This window comes from Megachile rotundata, chromosome 5, assembly GCF_050947335.1.
Source record: "Megachile rotundata isolate GNS110a chromosome 5, iyMegRotu1, whole genome shotgun sequence".
Taxonomy (NCBI): Eukaryota; Metazoa; Arthropoda; class Insecta; order Hymenoptera; family Megachilidae; genus Megachile; species Megachile rotundata.
In genome coordinates this window covers 20480363-20500436 of record NC_134987.1, presented here as the reverse complement: position 1 = coordinate 20500436, position 20074 = coordinate 20480363, and the positions used below count along the sequence as shown (strand labels likewise).

The following is a 20074-nucleotide window of genomic DNA, read 5'->3' as shown; positions in this document are numbered from 1 at the left end:
AAGAAAGGATAGCGATCGTTAAGAGTCCGTTACCGTGCTCGTTGGGCGAGAAGTGGTGCGGCGTTGCACGGTTCCGTCGCATCGGGACTTTTCACGGTGCTTCCGTGTCGGCATAATTAAACGGATTAATGAGCGCGCATTTTGCTTCGAAACTAGCTTTCGAGTTAAAACCCAAGAACGCGCAAGGTTAACGCGAGCTGTGATTAACGTCGATCGCGAATCCGGAACAGAATCGCGAAACCTGTATATTCCTTTCACGGTTCTGCTCTATAGACTGTCGATTGATCGCTTCGAGACGCGTCTTATCGTGCCTTTATACCGTATCCCGACATATATACTATATTGTTATTCCACAATAAGATGAGTCCAGATAAGATACCGAAATGTGTTGGCTAAAACCGAAATTGTGTCCCGAGTTTTATGCATGCTTTCAGCATGAAACAATTGGTTATACCGGTCACGCACAGGTCAGACCAGAATAATGTACGTATTATAAACGTACCTCAGTCTCGTTTCAGTATTTTTATCCGATCTATAAACATAAGGCTTTTCCTTCGACATATCCTCTTTAAAGTTAAAGAAACGAGACATACCCTTTAAGCGCCGAAATCCATCAATGAAAACGGTAAGCCTGCTACGGTCACAAAAAAACGCGAGTTTCTGGAAGCGCATGAAAAACGATATCGGTCTCGTATTTCGAGCGAAACAGTAATAGAAAAACGTAGCGCCGCGTACGCCGAGAGATCAGATAAAGAAACTCGTAAAAAAGCAGTGTCGCGACGTTCGCGGAATCGAAGAACCATTGTCGTAAGCATCGAAATTCAACGGCGGGTACCTTATTTTTCTCTAAACGAGATCGTAGTCCGCGCAACAGCGTATGCGATCGCGATACGGAAAATAATTGAATAGTAAATCGAATTCTGTTTTAAAATAAAATTAAATCGGCTTTAAAAGCTGCCCAACTTAATCGACGAGTTTTAGTTTCGCTTCTAACTGGAGACTTTTATCCGCTGTAAGAAAGAAGTAACTCGAACAGGACACGTACCTTCTTGATTGGGGTTATTAACGTTAGGGTTTGGATGAGAAGTCAAAGAGGACGGTGTCTCATCCTCGGCGACGCCCATCGTTGTTGCTGCTGTTTGCCGATGATGCGTCTCCACTTCTGTAGCCTCTTCGCACCTGCGTCAAAACGGACGTTGCGAATCTTTATTTTTTACTACGATGACGGCCCTATGACGCGAATACGCAAAAGTATTCGAACAAAGCAACACCGCGTCTAAAATAGATCGCAACTTTCTTCTTCGTCCAAGGTATAACAAACCTTTTCGAATACTTTCGCGTACCGATGTATTTTGAATCTACCCTTACAGATGTATGCACGATGAACGAATTCCGTCAAGAACATACAATTCTCGTTGAAAAAGTTTGTGCGGATGAAAACTTTGTTACGTCGGGAAAATGAATATTCAGTTCTGGTTTCAAAGTAACGAACGAATTTATTTAACGAGTTTCAGCGACAGATTCGCGACTACGAGGAAGGAAACACCGTGGTGAAAGGATTACCCTTATTCGTTCGGAAAAACGCTCGAGCAAGAATGGGAGGTGGTACAGTTCGTCCGACGAACACCCACGACTACGACATTATTTCCTAGCGATCGCGATCGCGGTTCGCCGCGAGACAGCGCTTTTTACCGATCGCCTTTTCGTACCTTCACAGGTAGAAAGTGCTTACGTAAAGTTTCGCTTTACTCGCTGACAGTGGCAGAGAGTCGAGTCAAGGACCCGATGCAGCCGCAGCGAGAAACGAAATAGCGTGAACCGATCTGGCGTCTACGCGCGTAAACGCGGTTCATTGATAGCTAACCAAGATACGCGTAAGGAGTACATTCGAGTAGAAGGAAATCAAACTCCTAAATACCTATTATTCTAGATCTTAACTTCTGATCTAGCACATAAGGTAAAGAAGTAAAATGGATTAATATCGTGCCGCGTTGTTTATATACTGGAGCGTGAGAGTTTCTTTCAAAAGTATCGTTAGCGAACATGACTTTGCGAACATGGGCTTACACTTTTCTGCAAATACCGTTTGAGCGTGTGCCAAAGTATTTGATTCCTGTAACTCGATTAGCGACAAGTACGCGACCTTGCTTGCCTCGCTGAACGCAACGCGAACACAATTGAAAGTTGCGTAGACGCGACAACGGTGTATCCGTTGCGGAGTAAGTTTATCCGACGCAACGTTATCTAGCCGCATCCTGTGCGGTTAAACTATGCGAGTAACGCGTTCGTAGGGTAGCCCGAAGAAGAAACAGATATTTTAGAAAATAGGAAGACGGCGGCGCCACGCGCGATGCGCTCCGCAAAACAGAGCGCGGAGAAGAGAGGATGTATCGCGGTGTCTCTAACGGTATATTGACCTCCGCGATGCCGATTGTCGTAAACACGTATTCTATATCTCGCACGCGACCACTTTGCTCGCTCGTTTAAGCTTTCGCGTCACGATACTTCTTTCTTATTCCGCGACGCTTTGCCCCGCTGGACGATTAAACGGTCTCCTACCTCGCTGCTGGCAACGGGGCCCGTACGGATTAAACCAGCGAGCAGAAAGCATTCGCGGTCGTCGGTGTAGCAGCGTTTCGCGTCCGATTCCTTCCTCGCGTCGTTTCGAATTCTGGAAACGAACCTAAGAAACGTGATCGTTTTTACTAGCCGCGCGTTAATCGGAACTAGTTTTGATATTCACGGCGAACGCGCGGACTGTTTCGAAACGGCGCGATTGCTTATCGAGTCGGTCCAGGTCCATGATCGAAAGTACAAAGCTGACAAATTCGTTAGCGCGCCGACGAACGTTGTCGTTTGCTCCAGGAACAGTTTGAAAGTTCACGGAGCGAAGAGGGTGGAGGCGCTTTCCGTAGCGAAACAGGCTCCACCGATTCGAGACAGAGACACCGGCTCGTTTCTCCTTCGGCCAACGACCGTCGCTACACCTTTCGTTTCGACAACGCTCCCTTTACGCGCGTCCCTCCGCGTAAACGCGACGTTTCCCGCCCTTCCTTCGGCCAAACATTCCGCCAATTGCTCCCGATAAATTTCGCTCGAAAACGCGTTCACGACAATACCGTGAGAACGCTGAGAAACCTTCTCGTCGTACGCACCGTCGTTTTCTCCTATCACGAAGGAGTTAACGTCCGGTAAAATTGCTGTAAACTGCTATAAACGATCCATCACCGAAGCAATTGCGGAAAAAGGATACGGCAATCGATTACGATTTAAGTATAATCGCTCGAGGCTCGGTTACTTATCGCCTACCAATGGACTCGTTACTGGTTACGACGCGATGCGCGCGCCTTTAAAAAAATATGTTCGTTAACCTCTACGCGCGGAGGTTGGTTCTAGCGAGCGGCGCTCGAACGAAATTCTAAAACTGGACCGATACGAGCACAGACTCGAATTTTTCACAAGGGGATTTGCTTTGTATCGAAAAAACGTATGTGCACGTATGTATCGAGGGCCTTCGTCGAGTACGTAACCGGTTGCTTTGTTCGCTGTCACCGATTCCCTGTCTTTGTGTTTTTACGATTCCTCTTGTCTGGATCTCGAAGTCCTGTGTAGTCAAATTTATTAACTTGCGCGAACGTTAACGATTCGACGTAATCAATTTTTGAAACGTCGACAATAGCGTATCTTGCACGATAAAGTTTAAGAAAAAAACTAGCGGGTCATTTTACGCGTGAAAGGACGAGATAATTCGAATAAATGCGGCAATCGCGATGCGATCGAAAGTAAACGGATATCGAACAATGAAATCGGCCGAAGCGAGATTCGAAGGTAAAGCGAGAGTGACGTTTTCATGGACGAAAGAGAGCAAGGAACGAATCGAGAGGCACTCGAAAAGAGACAAGACCGGTTTCGCTCGCGTCTCATGGTGCTCGTGGACGTGCGCGTAAAGGTGTCGTGAAACGATACCGTTGATAAAACGTACTTATATATGTGTATATGACGTTACGCGTGAAAAGAGGCGTACGCGCGTCGACCGCGTCAACCGCGAACGTGCGAAAGATCGTGTACAGAGTTCGATATAAATGATTTGTGTTTACGACAATACTTTGTTTGGTTATCGTCAGTCTTTCGTACCGTCTACGAAGACAGTCTCTTCCGCTGTCTCACGGTTGGTGAAGAGCCGTCGTAACGGATGCAATGCTCGCTGCCAACGAAACCCTTTCTTCTCCTTTCGCCATAATTTTCCCGTGAAACGTCTCGGTCTCGGTCTCGTATATTCGAAGGCACACCGTACTCACATCTTAATACGCGACTCCGTCTTGAAACTGCATTCGTAGGCCGGGTATTCGATGCTTGGACGTAAGAAATCGCGTCAGCTCTTTGGCCGATGTTACTCTCGATCTTTGATATTTCACTGTACTCCACGACTCCACTCACTCACTACCGCGCTCCCCTCGGCCCTCGAACCAGATAGGCAATATACTCGCGAGCCACCAACCTACCAGCGATCGTTCAGAGTCCCGGCCAGTTCTCGTTGTCCCTTTTCCGCGCCGAGAACTCTGTTCGTCTTTTGCCCACGTCCAACTTATCCTCGATCCGCACCAAATACTCAATTTCCTTTGTTCGATATCACTCCGAAACCGATAGCACCGAAATAATCGCGCGCTGATTTACCATGAACTCGTACGAACCGTGAAAATCGTGAAAACGACGAGATATTGACAAATACGTCGCGGCGTCGCGACACCATCGACTAAATTTTAACCGACCACCAGTTGGCGCCACTTTGCAACTTTTCATCTTTTCGATTATGTTTTAACTCGCAAAAGTTATATTTTTTAATAAATTTTTTAACTGTCTCCGATTTATATTCTTCCAAAGTATCGATTCCCCATTTTTCTGAAATTTGTTACTTTCGTTTACACCGATTTAATTTTTAATCCGCTACTTCGATGACTAAAAACGGTATATTTATCGAATATGTATAAGTAAAGAATTAATTTTATTCGAATTCGAAGATCTTTGAAAAATAATCACAGGGAATGAGAAGCGTCACCCAAAGAAATTCGAAACATTTTATAAATGTTATGTACTAAACTCTATTCTACTTCTATGGTTGAAGATTGTTTAAATATTAAAAATTTGAATATTTTATGTTATTGTATGATCGATACATTGTACAAAATGTCATTTCTTAACAACTTCTTATCGTAGAAAAAATATGATGCAGTTGTCATGAGCACGTGTAAATAGGTGATTACGGGAGGGGATAAGACATTTTTTAAAGTCAATAATGAATTAACTTATTGTTACTCCGATCGTTATTATCGATGAAATTTACTCCGCTTTTCTTTTTGTAATAAATTAATCTCTCTATTTATATTGTTTATAAGATATATATTTATTTTATGTTATGGCCACTGTAGCAACTACTCTAACCTAAAACAACAAGCTTTTCATATTTTAATGATAAGTGTTGCACCAATTATATGTGAGTCAATTTTATTATACAATGGATAATATATTTGGTAAGGAAGATTCTGGAAATGAAAGCGAACATGTGGATATCGAAGAGAAGGAAGAAAAAGGTAGTCCCTCTCGACATTCTGGAATTAAAGATGTAGAATCACTGGATGTGGATAGTATGCAGGTCAAGGTACAATGCAATTATGATGCACGAATCAAAATATGATATAATATTTTTAAAATAATCTTGAGCAATCGTACCAGGTAGAATCAGACGCGATGAGTTCTCAATCCCAGTCCGATGTGGAAGAAGCAGGATCTAATTCAATGTGTACGGTAGTGGAGGATCAATTGGAGATTGTTAAACATGAAATTGATTCTAGAGAAGAAGAGCAAATAACTGAAGATATGTTTGAAAATGATATAGTATTACCTCATGCAAATCCAACAACCGTTAAGGAAAGAAGAGAAAGCAGAGAGAAAAGCAAAAAGGAGTTGGAAGAAGAAGAGAGAGAAAAAATGCAGTACGTGTTTGAGTTTCATGCTACTATACTTGTACATTATTTTAAACAAATACAAGTAGATATGTCTGTATTAATTTTTTAACAGAGTATTAGTTTCAAATTTTACGGAAGATCAATTGGACAGATACGAAATGTATAGAAGAGCTGCTTTTCCAAAAGCAGCGATAAAAAGGGTAATTTATATTTATACATGATATATATATGATTTATGCTTTATCATATTTTTTAAATATTCCGCGATTTGCATTCATTATTGTAGATCATGCAAACTATAACGGGTTGCTCTGTGTCGCAAAACGTAGTAATTGCTATGTCCGGTATTGCGAAGGTATTTGTAGGAGAAATCGTAGAAGAAGGTAAAACGGGAAAAAAATTTTTATTAAAATTTTTTATAGAGTAAAAATGTTGCATATGTCGTATTTGATTTTATAGCTCTCGATGTCATGGAAGCACATCAAGAAACAGGGCCATTACAGCCTAAACATTTGAGAGAAGCGGTCCGAAGATTGAGACTTCAAGGGCAGATTCCGAATGGTCGTGCTCATAAGGCGTTTTTCAGGCTGTGAATATTTTGTCAAATATATAATTGGAATCTAATGGTTTGGTAAATGTTAGGTACACGTTGAGTTAGGAGATTATTATTTTTGTATAACAGAATATGGCAAATACATAATACCTTCAGATTTGTAAAAAAAACTCGTCAAATTATATATGTAGGGATTCTCGAAATCGTATACAGCGAGTTAGTATAGGAGCGAGATCGAACGAGTTTCCATTAAAGATGTAACAAATACTGTAAATCTCAGTTATACATTAAAATACTCGTATTATTTGTGTTCAAATTACTGGTAGATCTGCTAGTATATTTTTCATTTTGTATGATCTTTTGTGTATCTGCGTTTCGTAAACGATATAATAATTCGTGCATTATATAATACATATAATACGTTAATTTTTATAACAATTTTTTCACAATTAAAAGTAAAATGTGAATTAATTTACCGCTTTTATTACGGATCTTTAGAAAAAATATCGTTATTTCGACTTCATGAAATATTAAATAACTTGAACATATTTTCGAATAGCACGTATGTTTCAAATAGTTCCTGTCAAATTGCTACGTATTTAACGGAGTTATTTTTCTATGAAGTTGACTTGTTAATGGAACCATCGAATTAACAGCATATCGACTGATAGCGGTATGATATGCGATTATTATCTATGCTAATACTGACACATTGTTTTGGTTACGTTTTTCTAGAAGATGCGGGCGATGTAATAAAACTTGAAAAGTTTCACATTACTGAATTGACAGACAATGCCTTAAAACTCACTTCAAATATTGTGACAATTATTTTAATACATGAATGGTAGGGATTACATATTATTTATTTATTGTGTATTATTTATCAACTTTTAATGTTAAGTCTGTAAAATTAGCATACGCGATAAACAAGATGAGAGCTTCATTTCCGCTCGATTAAATTCTACACATAAATATGCAGCTTCTAGCAAGATTTTGAAATATCATAGTCGAAAGTTGCTCGATTATTCGGAAGATATGGTTCATATAAGTTCTATAAAATATAAACCAGAGTTACATAAAACAGGATTAAATGATTTTCTCAAAGGAAGCAAGAGAGATAACGAAGATCGTAAGTAAATAATTGTTTATTATCTACAATTTACATAATATGTTTTTCTCTTTTGTTGACTATGCTTTTATTTTTCGAGTTATCGACATTCATGATCTCTTAAATATTACAGATAACGAATTATGGGACAATTGGAGCAATTGGAGTACATGTAGTGTCACCTGCGGAAATGGTCGTCAGGTTCGTTGGCGTCACTGTTTAGCAGGGGATTGCATAAAAGGATTGAAAAAAGCACAAATAAAAACTTGTCGGCAAAAGCAGTGTGATTCTAAATCCATTCTTCATTGGCTTGGTATTAAATCTTGATAATAAAGCAATTTGAAAGAAAAGCCTTGCATCGATTGATTTATTTAACAGTGTTCGATTCGAGCACGATAATGTAATCGTTTTATTTGCTAACAGATAATTTCAATTGGCAAGAAGTTCTACTTGAAGTAATAACAGAATAAATATAATTAGCAACGCAAATGTTATATAAACTGATAAGCAAATTTTCTAAATTGTTAGTAATTGTGTTTGTTGTTATGGAATGTATGTCAATGTTATGGCCCGAGAAATTTTTAAACGACGCTGTAATACATTCTCCTCGGTCTATGTCCGAAATCATGAATTCTGAAAACAAAAATTTGCAACGCGACATGGAAACTTCTTCCGTGGGAAACCATGAAATCGTTAGCGAAGGAAACGATAATGTCAAGAGAATTGTTAGAAAAGATAAAAAAAGTATGGTTATTAAAAGGCTAGTTTATATACGAATATTTAAACCTTTGAATTTATATTTGGTAACAATCGAAATTTATTATATACAACACGTGTAATAAATTTTACAAATTATAATATATTATCTACAAAATTTGTTTAGAAAACTATAATTTATGTATAAAATGTTATCATTACTAATTTATGATATTATAATTTTAATGCTAATCTTTACTTTAATAACAAAAAACAACTGATGAATAATTTAATGACAGGCGAATTAAAAATTAGGTAGGCAAGGCCCAAAAATATGGGATCAGTGGGGCAAATGGTCTAGTTGTAGCGTTACTTGCGGGGTTGGAACACTTACAAGATGGAGGCACTGTATAGGTGGAGGATGTCTTTTAGGCGAGAAAAAAGCACAATTAAAGACCTGTACTCTCTCGGCATGCTAACGTATTTTCTAAATATATTTTATAGTATACTTATAATTGAAATAAACGAAATATGTATTGAAATTTGTTAATAATTAATTCTTCATTTATAAAGGTAGTTACTTGTAATGTTTTGTGTTGACCTTGAAAATTACCATAATTTTTTAAATTTAAATATTTTTGCTTTATATTTGGAAGAAAATTAAGAAATTCACCTGATATGACAAATTATATAAATTACTTAAATATGAAGGTACTTCATAGATGCGTGACATATTAATATGCATAAGAATTAATGGATATTATTCCTTCGCAGAATATATTATTTATTCGCTATTGAAATAGTCACTGGTTCTATAAATTGTTGGAGGTTCAAATGTTGTTAATTTATTTGGATCCACTGGCTCTTGAGTTTTTTTCTGAAACATAACACAGTAAATTAATATAAATATCGATATCAGATAGTTAATTAGAACTTACAAAGAAGGATAAAGGATTTAGCATTCCAAATAATCTATCAGAAATTCCTAATTCAGCTTCTGCGTTATCAACAGCAGCTTCTAACGTAGTTAGATTTACATTAGCCATTGCTATTACATGTTCTAAAGCATCTATTCTTCTGCAAAGGTTTGTGACTTCCTGTTCCATGTCCTCCAACCTTGGAATTTGTTGATCCGTGCATTTTGAACTTTCAGACTGAACCTTTCAACATAAAACATAATATACATTTACTGAGAATGATAAAGCAATGAAAACAGTGATTTCTAACCATTTCAATGATCGACTGGAATTCTTCCAAGCGCATCATCACATCCTCGATCGTGTCATGAAAACCCTTTAGCTATAACACAATTTTATATTTTTTATATATTTTGACAAATATGTCAATTTCAATAGTTACCTGTAGAGGTTATGTAAAATACGAAACTCACCTGCTTCGATAAATCCAATTTTGCATAACCCGCATAATCTTTGGCCAATTCTTCGACAATTGTTGTAGTATCTGAAGTCATTTTTATTTTTTTACAATCATTTATACGAACAATAAATTGATTAATTTCAACACGGTAGTCTAAACACCCAAAGTGCCATTTTCTTATACTTCAGATAAGGCTTTAATAAAAATATTTAAATCTATAACTTGATCATTGTACTCTTTATTATAGACATTTGTAATTTTTACAAAAGTTTTCAAGCTTAAATTAATCTATCAAAAACTATAAAGCTCTTAAATCGATAATTATGTATTATATATACAAAAACAAATTTTTTTATTCTTTTTATCGAGATTGTTTTAATATTGTTAGTTGATCGATTAAATTTTATTATACGATCACAATTACAACGAATGAATTCTTTATCGAACTGATGTTCTGAGGAATATATTCAGAAGATTCTTTGCACGATACACAGTACAAGGATTCGTTTATCCGACTGCTTCGATAGTTGTCTCAAAATTCACCAGAAAATGCTTTGACTATAATTGCAACCTAAGTCATTAATTATAACTCACCGAAGGAAAGCAGCGTCATGCATCATTATACAGACAAATTATTATGATACATGTACAACGAGATGAAGGGAGAAGAAAAACGAGGGAGGTAAAAAGAGATTTTCCAAAAGGAAACATAAAAAGCCGATGAACTATAATGTGCATCGAGTTTACATAATATCTTTGCGTAACGGAAATTTTTGACATGCCTGTAACAAGTTACCGAACGAATACGCGTTTAGTGAAAGCAATCAACGTGATTAATTTTATTGCAGGGACGTTTTTGGTCAAATGTTACTAAAGAATTGTGCTATCGTGTTAGCGCGAGATTCTCAATTATGAAAAAGAAAAAGTCGCTTGTTTAGAATCCCTCGTTTCGGTACGTGTTGTAATTCACATATAAAATACAGATTCTAACAACGAAATTACAATGAATCTTTTTCGCACATACATATTTATTTCTATTAATGAAGATTTAAAAGTTAGAGTTTATATCGTGGATTCAAGGAAATCATGATCGAACCTTATGGACTTTCAGTATGTACATACATTGTTAAAGAAAACTGTTTCTAAGTTGTGTTTACTGGTCTTTAAATTTGACTCGATATGATTGATGATTTATTGCATCATTTTGTAGTTACAACATAATGATTTTTATCGTGCACTTGCAGCGCAATGCTTCCCTTCGAAAGCGTTCATAATTTCAAATGTATTTAGTAATAGAGAAAGTGTAACAATATTTCTAAGTGAAAGGAACTTTTTGCTTAATTTCAGTCTGATCACAAATAAAAATAACTAAATTCGTGATGAACACGGCTAGTATGCGAATGATGTATAATTATACGCGCTATTAATTGTACATTTTACGAAATATGGATTTCGTCCATGGGAAAAAAGTATAAAAAAGTGTAATAGAAAATTTAGCGGTGACGGTTTTGTTCTTGTTATGTATTTTTTTTTTACTGCTATGAATTAAAAGTAGACTGGTTTCTCGCCTATTATATTTGGCTGTGATCTACCATGTTAAACGAGTAAAAGGTAGAAAGGGATTATGAAATTCAGGGTACGGTCCCAAGTGTGACTACAACTTTCGGAAAAAGTTGATTACCTGGTATTAACATGGTTGAGTTTCATCGGTCAGTGTCCAAGGAGAGAGAGTGCCTTCAGTTTCAAAGCAGTCTAGTTGACGTTAAGTGGGTAACTATACTTGGTGTTATCCAATGTTCCTGTTACAAGACTTCGCGCAAAAGAGTGCACATTAGTGGTGATTTACTTTTACTTTGAGCATTTATTGTTAATTAAGTTTTTGTTATTTGTTCATAACTTTTCCAAGCTGTGTACCTGCATTAACTTGATCGTTGTGGTTGTGAAAAGTTTTGAAAGTTTCTCCATAAATTTTTGTTATTATTTTTAAAAGACATACAATCGCTGCTATAAATGTTATGTCTTATTTACGATATTTTCTAAAAGTTACGAGTTTTCAGGAAGATAGATACAAAGTTAATATTCGTTCGTCGATTTGGTTTGGGGAAACGACTCAAGATAAACGCAGTTCACAATTGCATTTGCGACAAGGATTTCTTAATCGTATCACGGTGATTGTGGAAACGTTTCAGAAGAATAAAATAACAAGAAGAAAAAGCGTAAAAACTCAGAAATTGGATACAGGTGGGGAGACAACGTTACTCTGGCGACGACTTCCTACACCGGCTCCAGGTTGAAGCTCAGTGAGTTCGAACGCGCGGTTCACGACTCTTCCTCTTCTTCGCTCAGTACAAGTACTTGGTTTCGCGTTGCACTCACGATTCAATTCTACCGGTTCCTGCTTTTACTCGCTATCATTCCTTTGAGGATTTTATTTCGCTTTAACAAGATTAATACCGTTAGGTAAGCGCATTCTTCCTTTCTACAGACTCAACGTCCGGTTGTTGTTTTCAGCGACGCACGAATCTCTTTCATTTTCATTTTATTTTTCATTATCTACTTTGTTCCTTTGAGCGTTGTTCGTTCATTAATTGTATTAGTTCTACTTTTACTCGACTCGATTCAGTCGATATCGTCGAAAGCAATCGAAGCAAAGAACAAGTTTAATAACTATCGACAACGGTTTGTTTTCATTCTTTCGTTGTTACTTCGAATTAAGCCCTTTCATCGATTTTTTATTTACAACAACGAAATACTTTTACTTCGCAAAGTACTGTGAAAACATCGAATTTTCTCATTCTATTTTAACAATGTAAACATTGCAAAATATTTTGCGTTCGGTGAACTTGATTTAACGTTAATTCGAGAAAAAAGTAATTGACGACAGCGAGACATAAAAAAACGAATTCCAAACCGGCTTTCTTAGTCTACTATTAAAGACAACTTTTGTAGTCGTTCGTGTTATGATATTCTTCAACAAGTATGGTGTATTATTAATAACTAAAGATCTCGTGAACTCGCAAACATTTCTTGTAGAACTTTTTAACGTGCAATGAATCGAAAATTTTTTACGTTGTTTTAACCGTTCATTGGAAAAGGAAAAATAGATTATTACAACGATAAATCTTTAATAGCGACGACGAATGTCAATATGTAATTACGCAATACATGCATTTCTGAATGAAGACCGTGAACAAATATTGTCATTCTAATGTCGCTTCTTCCTTGTAATATTTTTTTTACACCCGCAGTCCTTTTTACTACTATCAAGTAATTTTGGTTCGAGTTTCGTTTTTTACGGTATTCAAGATTTCGTGAAAACTACGTTGAAGGAAGATAAATTATTGCTCTATTGTAGGAAAAGTTCCGATCCGCATATAACGTTGAAGCATCATTTCCCTGCAAAAAAGAAATCTTGTTACGTTCTAGTACATTTAAGAACGACCTGCATATCTTTATCGAGCATCGCTTGAATCGTAAATGTCTTTCAATTGTATTCGATGGAAAGTACTTTATGAATGAACTCATAAAAATGATGGACTTTAATTTATCTCGTATTTATTTATTTTTCCATTTTATTGTCAATTTATAATTTACAAATCATCGAACGTCAGTTAATATTGATTTGTCATTCTTGCTGCGGAGCGTAATTTCAATAGGATAAATATATTATTGTCGATCAAAGTGTTTAATGCGGATCAGACTTGTTCTCTACACGTGCACTTTCTGGAACATTGAACTACTTACCTTTCAGCTCAGGATTTCTCTTGTTCGATAGTCTTGTTATCGATTCCTAATTTCCTTATATTCTCTATTTAAAACAGTTCTCATAGTTTTCATCGTATAATTTTCTTGTTGTATAGGTAGGATCTTTGATCCATGAAATAGGACTCTGTTGATTATTATTCTCCATATTCCACAAAAGAAATTTTTTAAATGCATATTTTGATGACTATACGACATAAGAGCGGTGAGCAGTGTATCGTCCAAAACGCAATGTTACTTTCTCAGAAAGAATTCCGTAACTCTCGGCAGTTGTGTCACCATAAAATATTGGTTTTCGTCGGAAGATTAATCGGCAACATGTAACTTGGCAGATTCAAATCACAACATCAGGTTGAATACATTAAGCGGAAATCTGATCATCAAAGGATTAAGTGAGATCTGACTTTGACAACGCTTTCATATTTAAATACTCGTTTGTAATTAATTGCAATCAATTATTTAGAAATTGATTAGAAGTTAGAAATTGAAATTGCAGATGACTTTTAATAAGCATGTATGAATATCTTTTGATCACTTCTGACTCGTCTTTCATCAACTACACTATTACTGTAACTAAATGCTTTTTCCTTGGACTTTGCCTAGGTCAAAACTCGTCAAAATTTCGAACAGTCCGGCAATGACATTTATGACGAACAGCACCTATCATCTTCGAATTAATTATACTAATTATTGCGAGAGGATTCGTACGATGTGGTACAATTGCCTGCAATGAAAATTAATATATACAGAGAAAGTTAAAGCTTTAATATATAGTCTTCATAAATTGCAAGGTCAAATTCACTCCGGTCTCTCAATTTCCATTTCATCCGATGACGCGTTACGAAATATTTTCATGGATACGAGATGGGTACACTGTTGTTCAAAAGTATCGAATTTGCACAATCATTGACAGACGCGTGAAGTGGATATATTCCGTTTGACATTTTACACGATAGCGGAAACAGTAAATTCGTGTGAAAAAAAATACAATTTCTTTTTCGGCGAAATTCAAAATATAAAAAATCGTTCGTGCATTGTATGCAAAAATAAACGAGCACGTCGAACGCGTATAAAAGTGTAATTAATATTTATTGGTTATAAAAAACGCACGAAGGGATTCATAAAAAACGCGTTGTTTATTAACACGACGGTTGGTTTTGGCCGATTCAAAGGAATCAAAGCAAAGTAGATTATGTATCGTGTAGAGTTTTATCCGTGTGTGTTCTCCCGGATCGCACCCGTTCAGCCTTTCACCGATTTTCTCTTTTATAGCGAAATTCGATCGTATATCCATGATCCAGTCGTAATATACATATACAAAAATTGACAATATCGGGAACTGGGCCTCGTGGAATGTTCCTTAACAAGCTAGTGAAAGGAGAGAAAAAACGAACGAAATGCCAAACGATAATAAGATGACGGGTATACGACGAGGTTCAGTTTTTGCAGCTGGATCTCAATAAGGATGACCCAGTAAACTTGACTCTTACAGTTCGAGTAAACCGATATTTAATGGAATTCGATGCGGTATTATCAAAAGAGGCTTTGTTTACTTCGATGACTCGGGGTGGATGAACTTGATCAAAAGTGCATCTTATGATATAATCTGCATTCCGAAACATGCGTTGCGAATTACACCGTAGGCAGATGATCTTTACAATTTGTCTATTGTTATATAAAATATTTTCACGTTGTAATCGTTTTGCATTAACAGTGATTGTCGCATATGCTTGTCGAGATGCGGTCCTCTATTTTTGGCTCATAATATACGCGTGTATGTGTGCCGTGTAAAATATAAAAAATGAAAGTGAGCGTCTTATTTTCATACTTGATCTACCGCGTCTGGTAACTTTCATGGTCGCGAAGGCATTGGAGTTTACGCACAGTTTAATTAAGCGTATGATGCGCAACGGACTAAACGAAAAATATCTCTAGTATTTAAAGTGACTACTTACCCATTTTATAATAAAATATCTGGTACCTATTTGTTTCAGATTTGCAAAAAACATGAATGAACTAAGCGAAATACAGTCTTTTTATGTAGGGAAAACTATTTTTATAACCGGAGGTACTGGCTTGATGGGAAAAGTTCTTATTGAGAAGCTACTTTACAGTTGCAGCAATTTAAATAAGATTTACATCTTGGCACGAGCGAAAAGAGGTCGTAGTCCCGAAGCTCGTGTCAACGAGATGTTTAAGTTGCCTGTAAGTATTAATTTCTATGTATTTGTAGCGATTACCAATTTCCCAATTGTACACGACTATTTCCAAAATTTATACGAAAATAATTCCTATCGGCAATTGAAACATTGAAAATCATTTGTCACTGACATTTGTTCAACATTTTATCGAGCAGTTGTTTCAACGAATTCAGAAGCAAAAGCCGGAAATGCTGAAGAAAGTGATAGCGTTGAACGGAGACGTTACCTCGGATAATTTAGGACTGAACGATGAACAATTGGAAATGTTGATTAACGAAACTGACATAGTTTTTCATTGCGCGGCAACGCTCAGACTAGAGTCCAACTTGAAGGACGCTATTGAAATGAACACGGTAAGTCGGTATGATGGCATTTCGTGTGTCTTTTAATTCATACGATTATTTATGAGAGTAATGCTGTGAACAATTTTCGGCAAAAAAGTAATTGACACGTTGACTGTCGTCACGAGAAAAGAAATAATAGATCTTTGCGTGAAAAAAATGTACGTCTATCTTAAGTGCTGTACTATCGAAGTTCAATTTTAAAGTCTTTAATTAATTCTTTTTAAACGTTAGTCTTTCCAATACTCTAACTTTTTTCGTTTCAATTCATTTGAAATTATAATCGAAGTACCGTCACCCGAGTTCCGTGGATGTGGGTTGGGTGCGACTCGGCTTCGTTGGGCAACAGTTAATATCCATTATAATCCGTGTTAATGTTAATCTCGCTAGGCATGGCAATTTCCACCGAATCAGTCAACGTGTCAAATCGATCGAGTACATCGCTCATTCTAACAAGTGATTAGTGATTCTAAAGTCGTGACTTCTTAATTATTCGTTCGTTACGAAAAAGTTACTTTGCTGTTGCCGAAAAACGAATGAAATGTAACCGCTATTGTTCAAGGTCGGAACGAAAAGGATGTTAGAGCTTGGCAAAAAAATGAAGAATCTGACGGCGTTCGTACATTTGAGCACTGCTTTTTGTTACCCTGACAAAGAGGAACTAGACGAACAAATTTACGATCCGTCCGACGATCCGCACGACGTTATGAGAATGGTTCAATGGCTAGACGAAAGTGCCATCGATCAAATCACGCCCAAGTAATTAATTGATTTCTATGGAGCAAAGTTTCCTCGTAATTTTACTTTATCTACAAAATCGTTGTTCGCGTCTTTTTATATTTGGTTGCAATAACTTTTTCAAGACTCGTCGCGTTAGTCGCTTCGGATTTCATAGTAACTTTGATACTAGCGATAAAAAATAGGAGGCAGTAAAATTGTTTTGCGTTGGTATTTCATTTTGTTCTTGCAGCAAAACGATTAAAATAGTTACAAGAAACGTCAAACGAACAGAGTCGCGTGATAATTCTGTAAGATGTAAGCTGGCGACTTAAAAGTAATTAAATGCTAATATGCAAAATATCGTTGAAAACAGGGTACTGAATCTTCATCCGAACACCTATACGTATTCGAAAAGATTGGCAGAAAAGCTGGTAGCCAACGAGTTCCCTAATTTACCGTGTTGCATCGCCAGGCCGTCGATCGGTAAAACATTTATATTTTCCTAAATTAATTTAAAATATCCGCGAATGACGATAACTCGATGTTACGAGGAGGACAGCGACGTAGTTACTAAAAAGCAAAAATGATTCGTTTAGTAACTCCAGCTTGGGCAGAACCGCTACCAGGATGGGTGGATAACCTGAACGGACCCGTGGGACTGTTAGTAGGCGCAGGGAAAGGTGTCATAAGGTCGATGCACTGCATCGGCAGCTATCACGCGGAAGTGATACCGGTCGATGTAGCTATTAATTCTTTAATTACGATTGCGCAAAAAGTAGCTAATACCGAAAAGTAAGCGACATCTTAAAATTGTATCGCGTAGCGAACAATTTTGCCAATACAATACAATAAAATCTGTCGATATGCTTGTTTCATTCGCGTATCGTGGATGGTAATTTCTCGAGCGAAACGATTCTCGATTAGACTGTACGGTGCATAGACAGGTTTTACTGTAGCGTAAATAATCTTCCAACGATTTCGAACAAACGTATACAATATTTTCTCTGTTAGATCGCGAGGTATACAGATATATAACATTACTCAAAATCGCATCATGCCTATCACTTGGGGCGAAATATTGGAGAAAGGTAAAAAGATCGCTTATCAGTATCCGTTTGAGGGGCAAGTGTGGTATCCAGCCGGTGATATACATAGCAACAAATTCGTACACGATCTGATTGTCTTTTTCTTTCACATTATACCAGCGTATTTGATCGATTTTCTTATGCTGATATTTCGACAAAGAAGATTGTAAGTTCTTCTCCTGTTCGTCTTTTCCGTCTATACGAGAATCTTCTGTTCGTAAGAATTTTTTTATTATTTCAGCATGGTTCGCCTACAGAATCGTATATCGACGGGGCTGGAGGTTTTGCAATACTTCACCACCAGAGAGTGGATCTTTCATAACACGAATTTTTTAATGATGAAGGAAGAAATGAGTTCGAAAGACCAACAAATTTTTCCGCTTAACCTTCTGTCTATCGACCAGACGGAATACATAAAGCATTGTATCTTAGGCGCGAGGCAATATTGCATGAAAGAAGATTTGTCCAGTTTACCGAGAGCTCGGAGATACCAAGCAGTGTACGTGTTTTCGGATTACATAGAGATCATATTAAATCTTGCATATTTTTTATTCGCGTCCCGTTCTTTCTCTGTTACAGGATGTACGTTATTCACCTACTCGCCGTGTATCTATTCTACTTCGGTTTTTTGTATTTAATCTATAACAACGTCGAGGTTGCAAGGGTACTCGTCGATTCTACCGTAGAACAGATAAAGTCTCTATCAATTTTGGCCGGAATTGCTCAGGAGATTCGTCATTAATGATACCAGACTCATGAAGATTTTTAACGAGGATCCATTACTTCTTGCATATCGTATCGTAAAATGTAATGTAAATAAGATACCAATTATTCATGCGAATATGTTTTTGATACTGTTAATGGTGTATCTAAGAAGCTCATATTTTGTACATTTTCAGCTTTATAACGAAATCATGTATATGTATATTTTTAGAGAAATAAAAGTGTATGTTTCTAAATTGGTGTTCTTTAATATCACGAATATCGATACATTCTATTGTACTTTCAAGAAAGATCGACGATAAAATAAAACAAGCGAATTAAAGAAGAAGAAAATTAATAAACTCTATCGCGATGGATTTTAATTAGCGAAATCATGTAGAAAAATGAAAGAAGAACGCAACAGTTGTTAGTTCCAAATCTTATGATAGGATGGCGCTGAGAAATTTTAGACCCAACTTCTATTCCATTATTGATTTACCCGCAACATATCTCAAGAACATTTTTCTTAAAATAACTTGGCAAAAAAGATTTAACGTTCATTCAATTATTGTGCTCGTTTTCCTATTCTAATTTTTAATTTATTGATATCTGAACGAACTGATTGTAGACTAGAGATTGACATATTACAAAGTTTAATCATTTTACGACGTTTTCAGACCAAGATTTCAACAAAATTTTTCATTAGCTTTTTCAGATCAAAGAGATTTTTTTTCGTGTTTTCTATCGATTTCCGTTTCATATTGTTTCAAAGCATAGAAACGTCTGTCTTCTTCCACTTAAATAAATTGGAATATATATCCAAATGAAATTGGCAGTAGATCGCACGTGTAGAGCTCGGTCAACGAAGGAAATATATTTAACGATCAATCGGAAATGTGTCTTGCGTCCTCTCTATTCCGCCCACGATTTCAATCGTATTATTAGCACGTATCAATGTACGACTTTCGTCAAGTTAAAATTTTAATGAAATAGCCCATAGCCTCTTGACGAACACATTAATCGAAGACAATAATTTCTATTTTACGATCAATATTGTTCGAAGCAATTTTGATTTGAGTAAATATAACAAGCATTGGTAGCCACAGGTAGTTCAAGACGGCTATAGCCGACGTAGGAAAAATAAACATGTTGTGTAAAAATGTAATACCACGATTGTTTGCTTGATTCGATTAGTTCTTTATTGTTAGTACACAGCGTAATTGTTAAGAAAAGAGAGTTTTGTCGTACTTCGCCGATGTACTGGTGACCTTAGGCTTTATTCGCATACATCGGCTACAAGGATTCGTTAAAACGAGTATACGGGTCGTAACCAGAATGAAACGAGCGTACGTACGCGTTCGTATTATTCTACGCATGTGTAAGAGCCAGTGGTGGAATTTCGACGATAGGGGAGGCCGGAACGGTATAGTCCACCCAGTCTACTCCATCGAATCCGTATGTCGACCATTCCAGCAATTTCTCGGTTTCGGGAGGCATACGTCACCGATTACGGCGAGCTAATGCAAAGCACCCTTTGACAAGGCTGAGAGGCGAGCAGGGCAAAAG

The 20074-nt window shown here is 36.8% G+C and overlaps 5 protein-coding genes across 11 annotated transcripts in view; 3 read left to right on the top strand and 2 right to left on the bottom strand.

The window, feature by feature from the left end:
* trc (Serine/threonine-protein kinase tricornered) overlaps positions 1 to 4887 on the bottom strand; it is a 44411-nt gene extending 39524 nt beyond the window's left edge. The window contains exons 1-2 of one of the 2 annotated variants that reach the window (XM_076531487.1): positions 4299 to 4887; positions 1046 to 1179 (exon numbers count right to left, since the gene is read on the bottom strand). In XM_076531487.1, coding sequence (XP_076387602.1) covers positions 1046 to 1179; positions 4299 to 4300 — 136 coding nt within the window. In that variant the 5' untranslated portion in view covers positions 4301 to 4887. Of the gene's footprint in view, positions 1 to 1045; positions 1180 to 4134; positions 4275 to 4298 lie in introns of those variants that run through there. The other variant, XM_076531489.1, reaches the window with a different exon arrangement.
* A 96-nt stretch (positions 4888 to 4983) lies between these two features.
* Positions 4984 to 6832, top strand: Taf11 (TATA-box binding protein associated factor 11). The gene is made up of 5 exons (XM_003703376.3): positions 4984 to 5656; positions 5731 to 5990; positions 6076 to 6163; positions 6250 to 6346; positions 6423 to 6832. The coding sequence occupies exons 1-5, from the start codon at positions 5513 to 5515 to the stop codon at positions 6554 to 6556; spliced, it is 723 nt and encodes a 240-aa protein (XP_003703424.2). The 5' UTR covers positions 4984 to 5512; the 3' UTR covers positions 6557 to 6832.
* Positions 6833 to 7251: 419 nt separating this feature from the next.
* On the top strand, positions 7252 to 8394 carry LOC143264428 (uncharacterized). Its single transcript, XM_076531511.1, has 4 exons — positions 7252 to 7360; positions 7418 to 7645; positions 7758 to 7937; positions 8048 to 8394. Exons 1-4 carry the CDS (start codon positions 7354 to 7356, stop codon positions 8092 to 8094), a joined length of 462 nt encoding a protein of 153 aa, XP_076387626.1. The 5' UTR covers positions 7252 to 7353; the 3' UTR covers positions 8095 to 8394.
* A 23-nt stretch (positions 8395 to 8417) lies between these two features.
* Positions 8418 to 10216, bottom strand: Blos4 (biogenesis of lysosome-related organelles complex 1 subunit 4). Its single transcript, XM_003703192.3, has 4 exons — positions 9711 to 10216; positions 9548 to 9619; positions 9259 to 9480; positions 8418 to 9197 (listed from the first exon to the last, which is right to left on the bottom strand). Exons 1-4 carry the CDS (start codon positions 9789 to 9791, stop codon positions 9105 to 9107), a joined length of 468 nt encoding a protein of 155 aa, XP_003703240.1. The 5' UTR covers positions 9792 to 10216; the 3' UTR covers positions 8418 to 9104.
* A 1168-nt stretch (positions 10217 to 11384) lies between these two features.
* LOC100877844 (putative fatty acyl-CoA reductase CG5065) lies at positions 11385 to 18765 on the top strand. 6 transcript variants are annotated; one of them, XM_076531498.1, is made up of 10 exons: positions 11386 to 11534; positions 11748 to 11997; positions 15454 to 15664; positions 15816 to 16013; positions 16564 to 16760; positions 17095 to 17204; positions 17318 to 17513; positions 17733 to 17972; positions 18048 to 18305; positions 18386 to 18765. In XM_076531498.1, exons 3-10 carry the CDS (start codon positions 15467 to 15469, stop codon positions 18546 to 18548), a joined length of 1560 nt encoding a protein of 519 aa, XP_076387613.1. In that variant the 5' UTR covers positions 11386 to 11534; positions 11748 to 11997; positions 15454 to 15466; the 3' UTR covers positions 18549 to 18765. The 6 variants fall into 6 exon arrangements, with proteins under 6 accessions (XP_076387614.1, XP_076387613.1, XP_076387612.1 ...); XM_076531497.1 differs by having other exon boundaries at positions 11387 to 11534; positions 11755 to 11997; XM_076531499.1 differs by lacking the exon at positions 11748 to 11997 and having other exon boundaries at positions 11385 to 11534.
* The last annotated feature ends 1309 nt before the right edge of the window (positions 18766 to 20074 follow it).

Coding starts and splice junctions, on each gene's coding strand:
- Taf11 (XM_003703376.3), top strand. CDS start 5,513: ATGGATAATATATTTGGTAAGGAAGATTCTGGAAATGAAAGCGAACAT. Junction 5,657..5,730: donor TGGATAGTATGCAGGTCAAG/GTACAATGCAAT, acceptor CAATCGTACCAG/GTAGAATCAGACGCGATGAG. Junction 5,991..6,075: donor GAAGAGAGAGAAAAAATGCA/GTACGTGTTTGA, acceptor ATTTTTTAACAG/AGTATTAGTTTCAAATTTTA.
- LOC100877844 (XM_003703299.3), top strand. CDS start 15,031: ATGAACTTGATCAAAAGTGCATCTTATGATATAATCTGCATTCCGAAA. Junction 16,014..16,563: donor ACGCTATTGAAATGAACACG/GTAAGTCGGTAT, acceptor CTATTGTTCAAG/GTCGGAACGAAAAGGATGTT. Junction 16,761..17,094: donor ATCGATCAAATCACGCCCAA/GTAATTAATTGA, acceptor CGTTGAAAACAG/GGTACTGAATCTTCATCCGA.
- Blos4 (XM_003703192.3), bottom strand. CDS start 9,791: ATGACTTCAGATACTACAACAATTGTCGAAGAATTGGCCAAAGATTAT. Junction 9,620..9,710: donor AATTGGATTTATCGAAGCAG/GTGAGTTTCGTA, acceptor ATTGTGTTATAG/CTAAAGGGTTTTCATGACAC. Junction 9,481..9,547: donor TCCAGTCGATCATTGAAATG/GTTAGAAATCAC, acceptor TTATGTTGAAAG/GTTCAGTCTGAAAGTTCAAA.
- LOC143264428 (XM_076531511.1), top strand. Junction 7,646..7,757: donor CAAGAGAGATAACGAAGATC/GTAAGTAAATAA, acceptor TAAATATTACAG/ATAACGAATTATGGGACAAT. Junction 7,938..8,047: donor ATCCATTCTTCATTGGCTTG/GTATTAAATCTT, acceptor ATTTGCTAACAG/ATAATTTCAATTGGCAAGAA.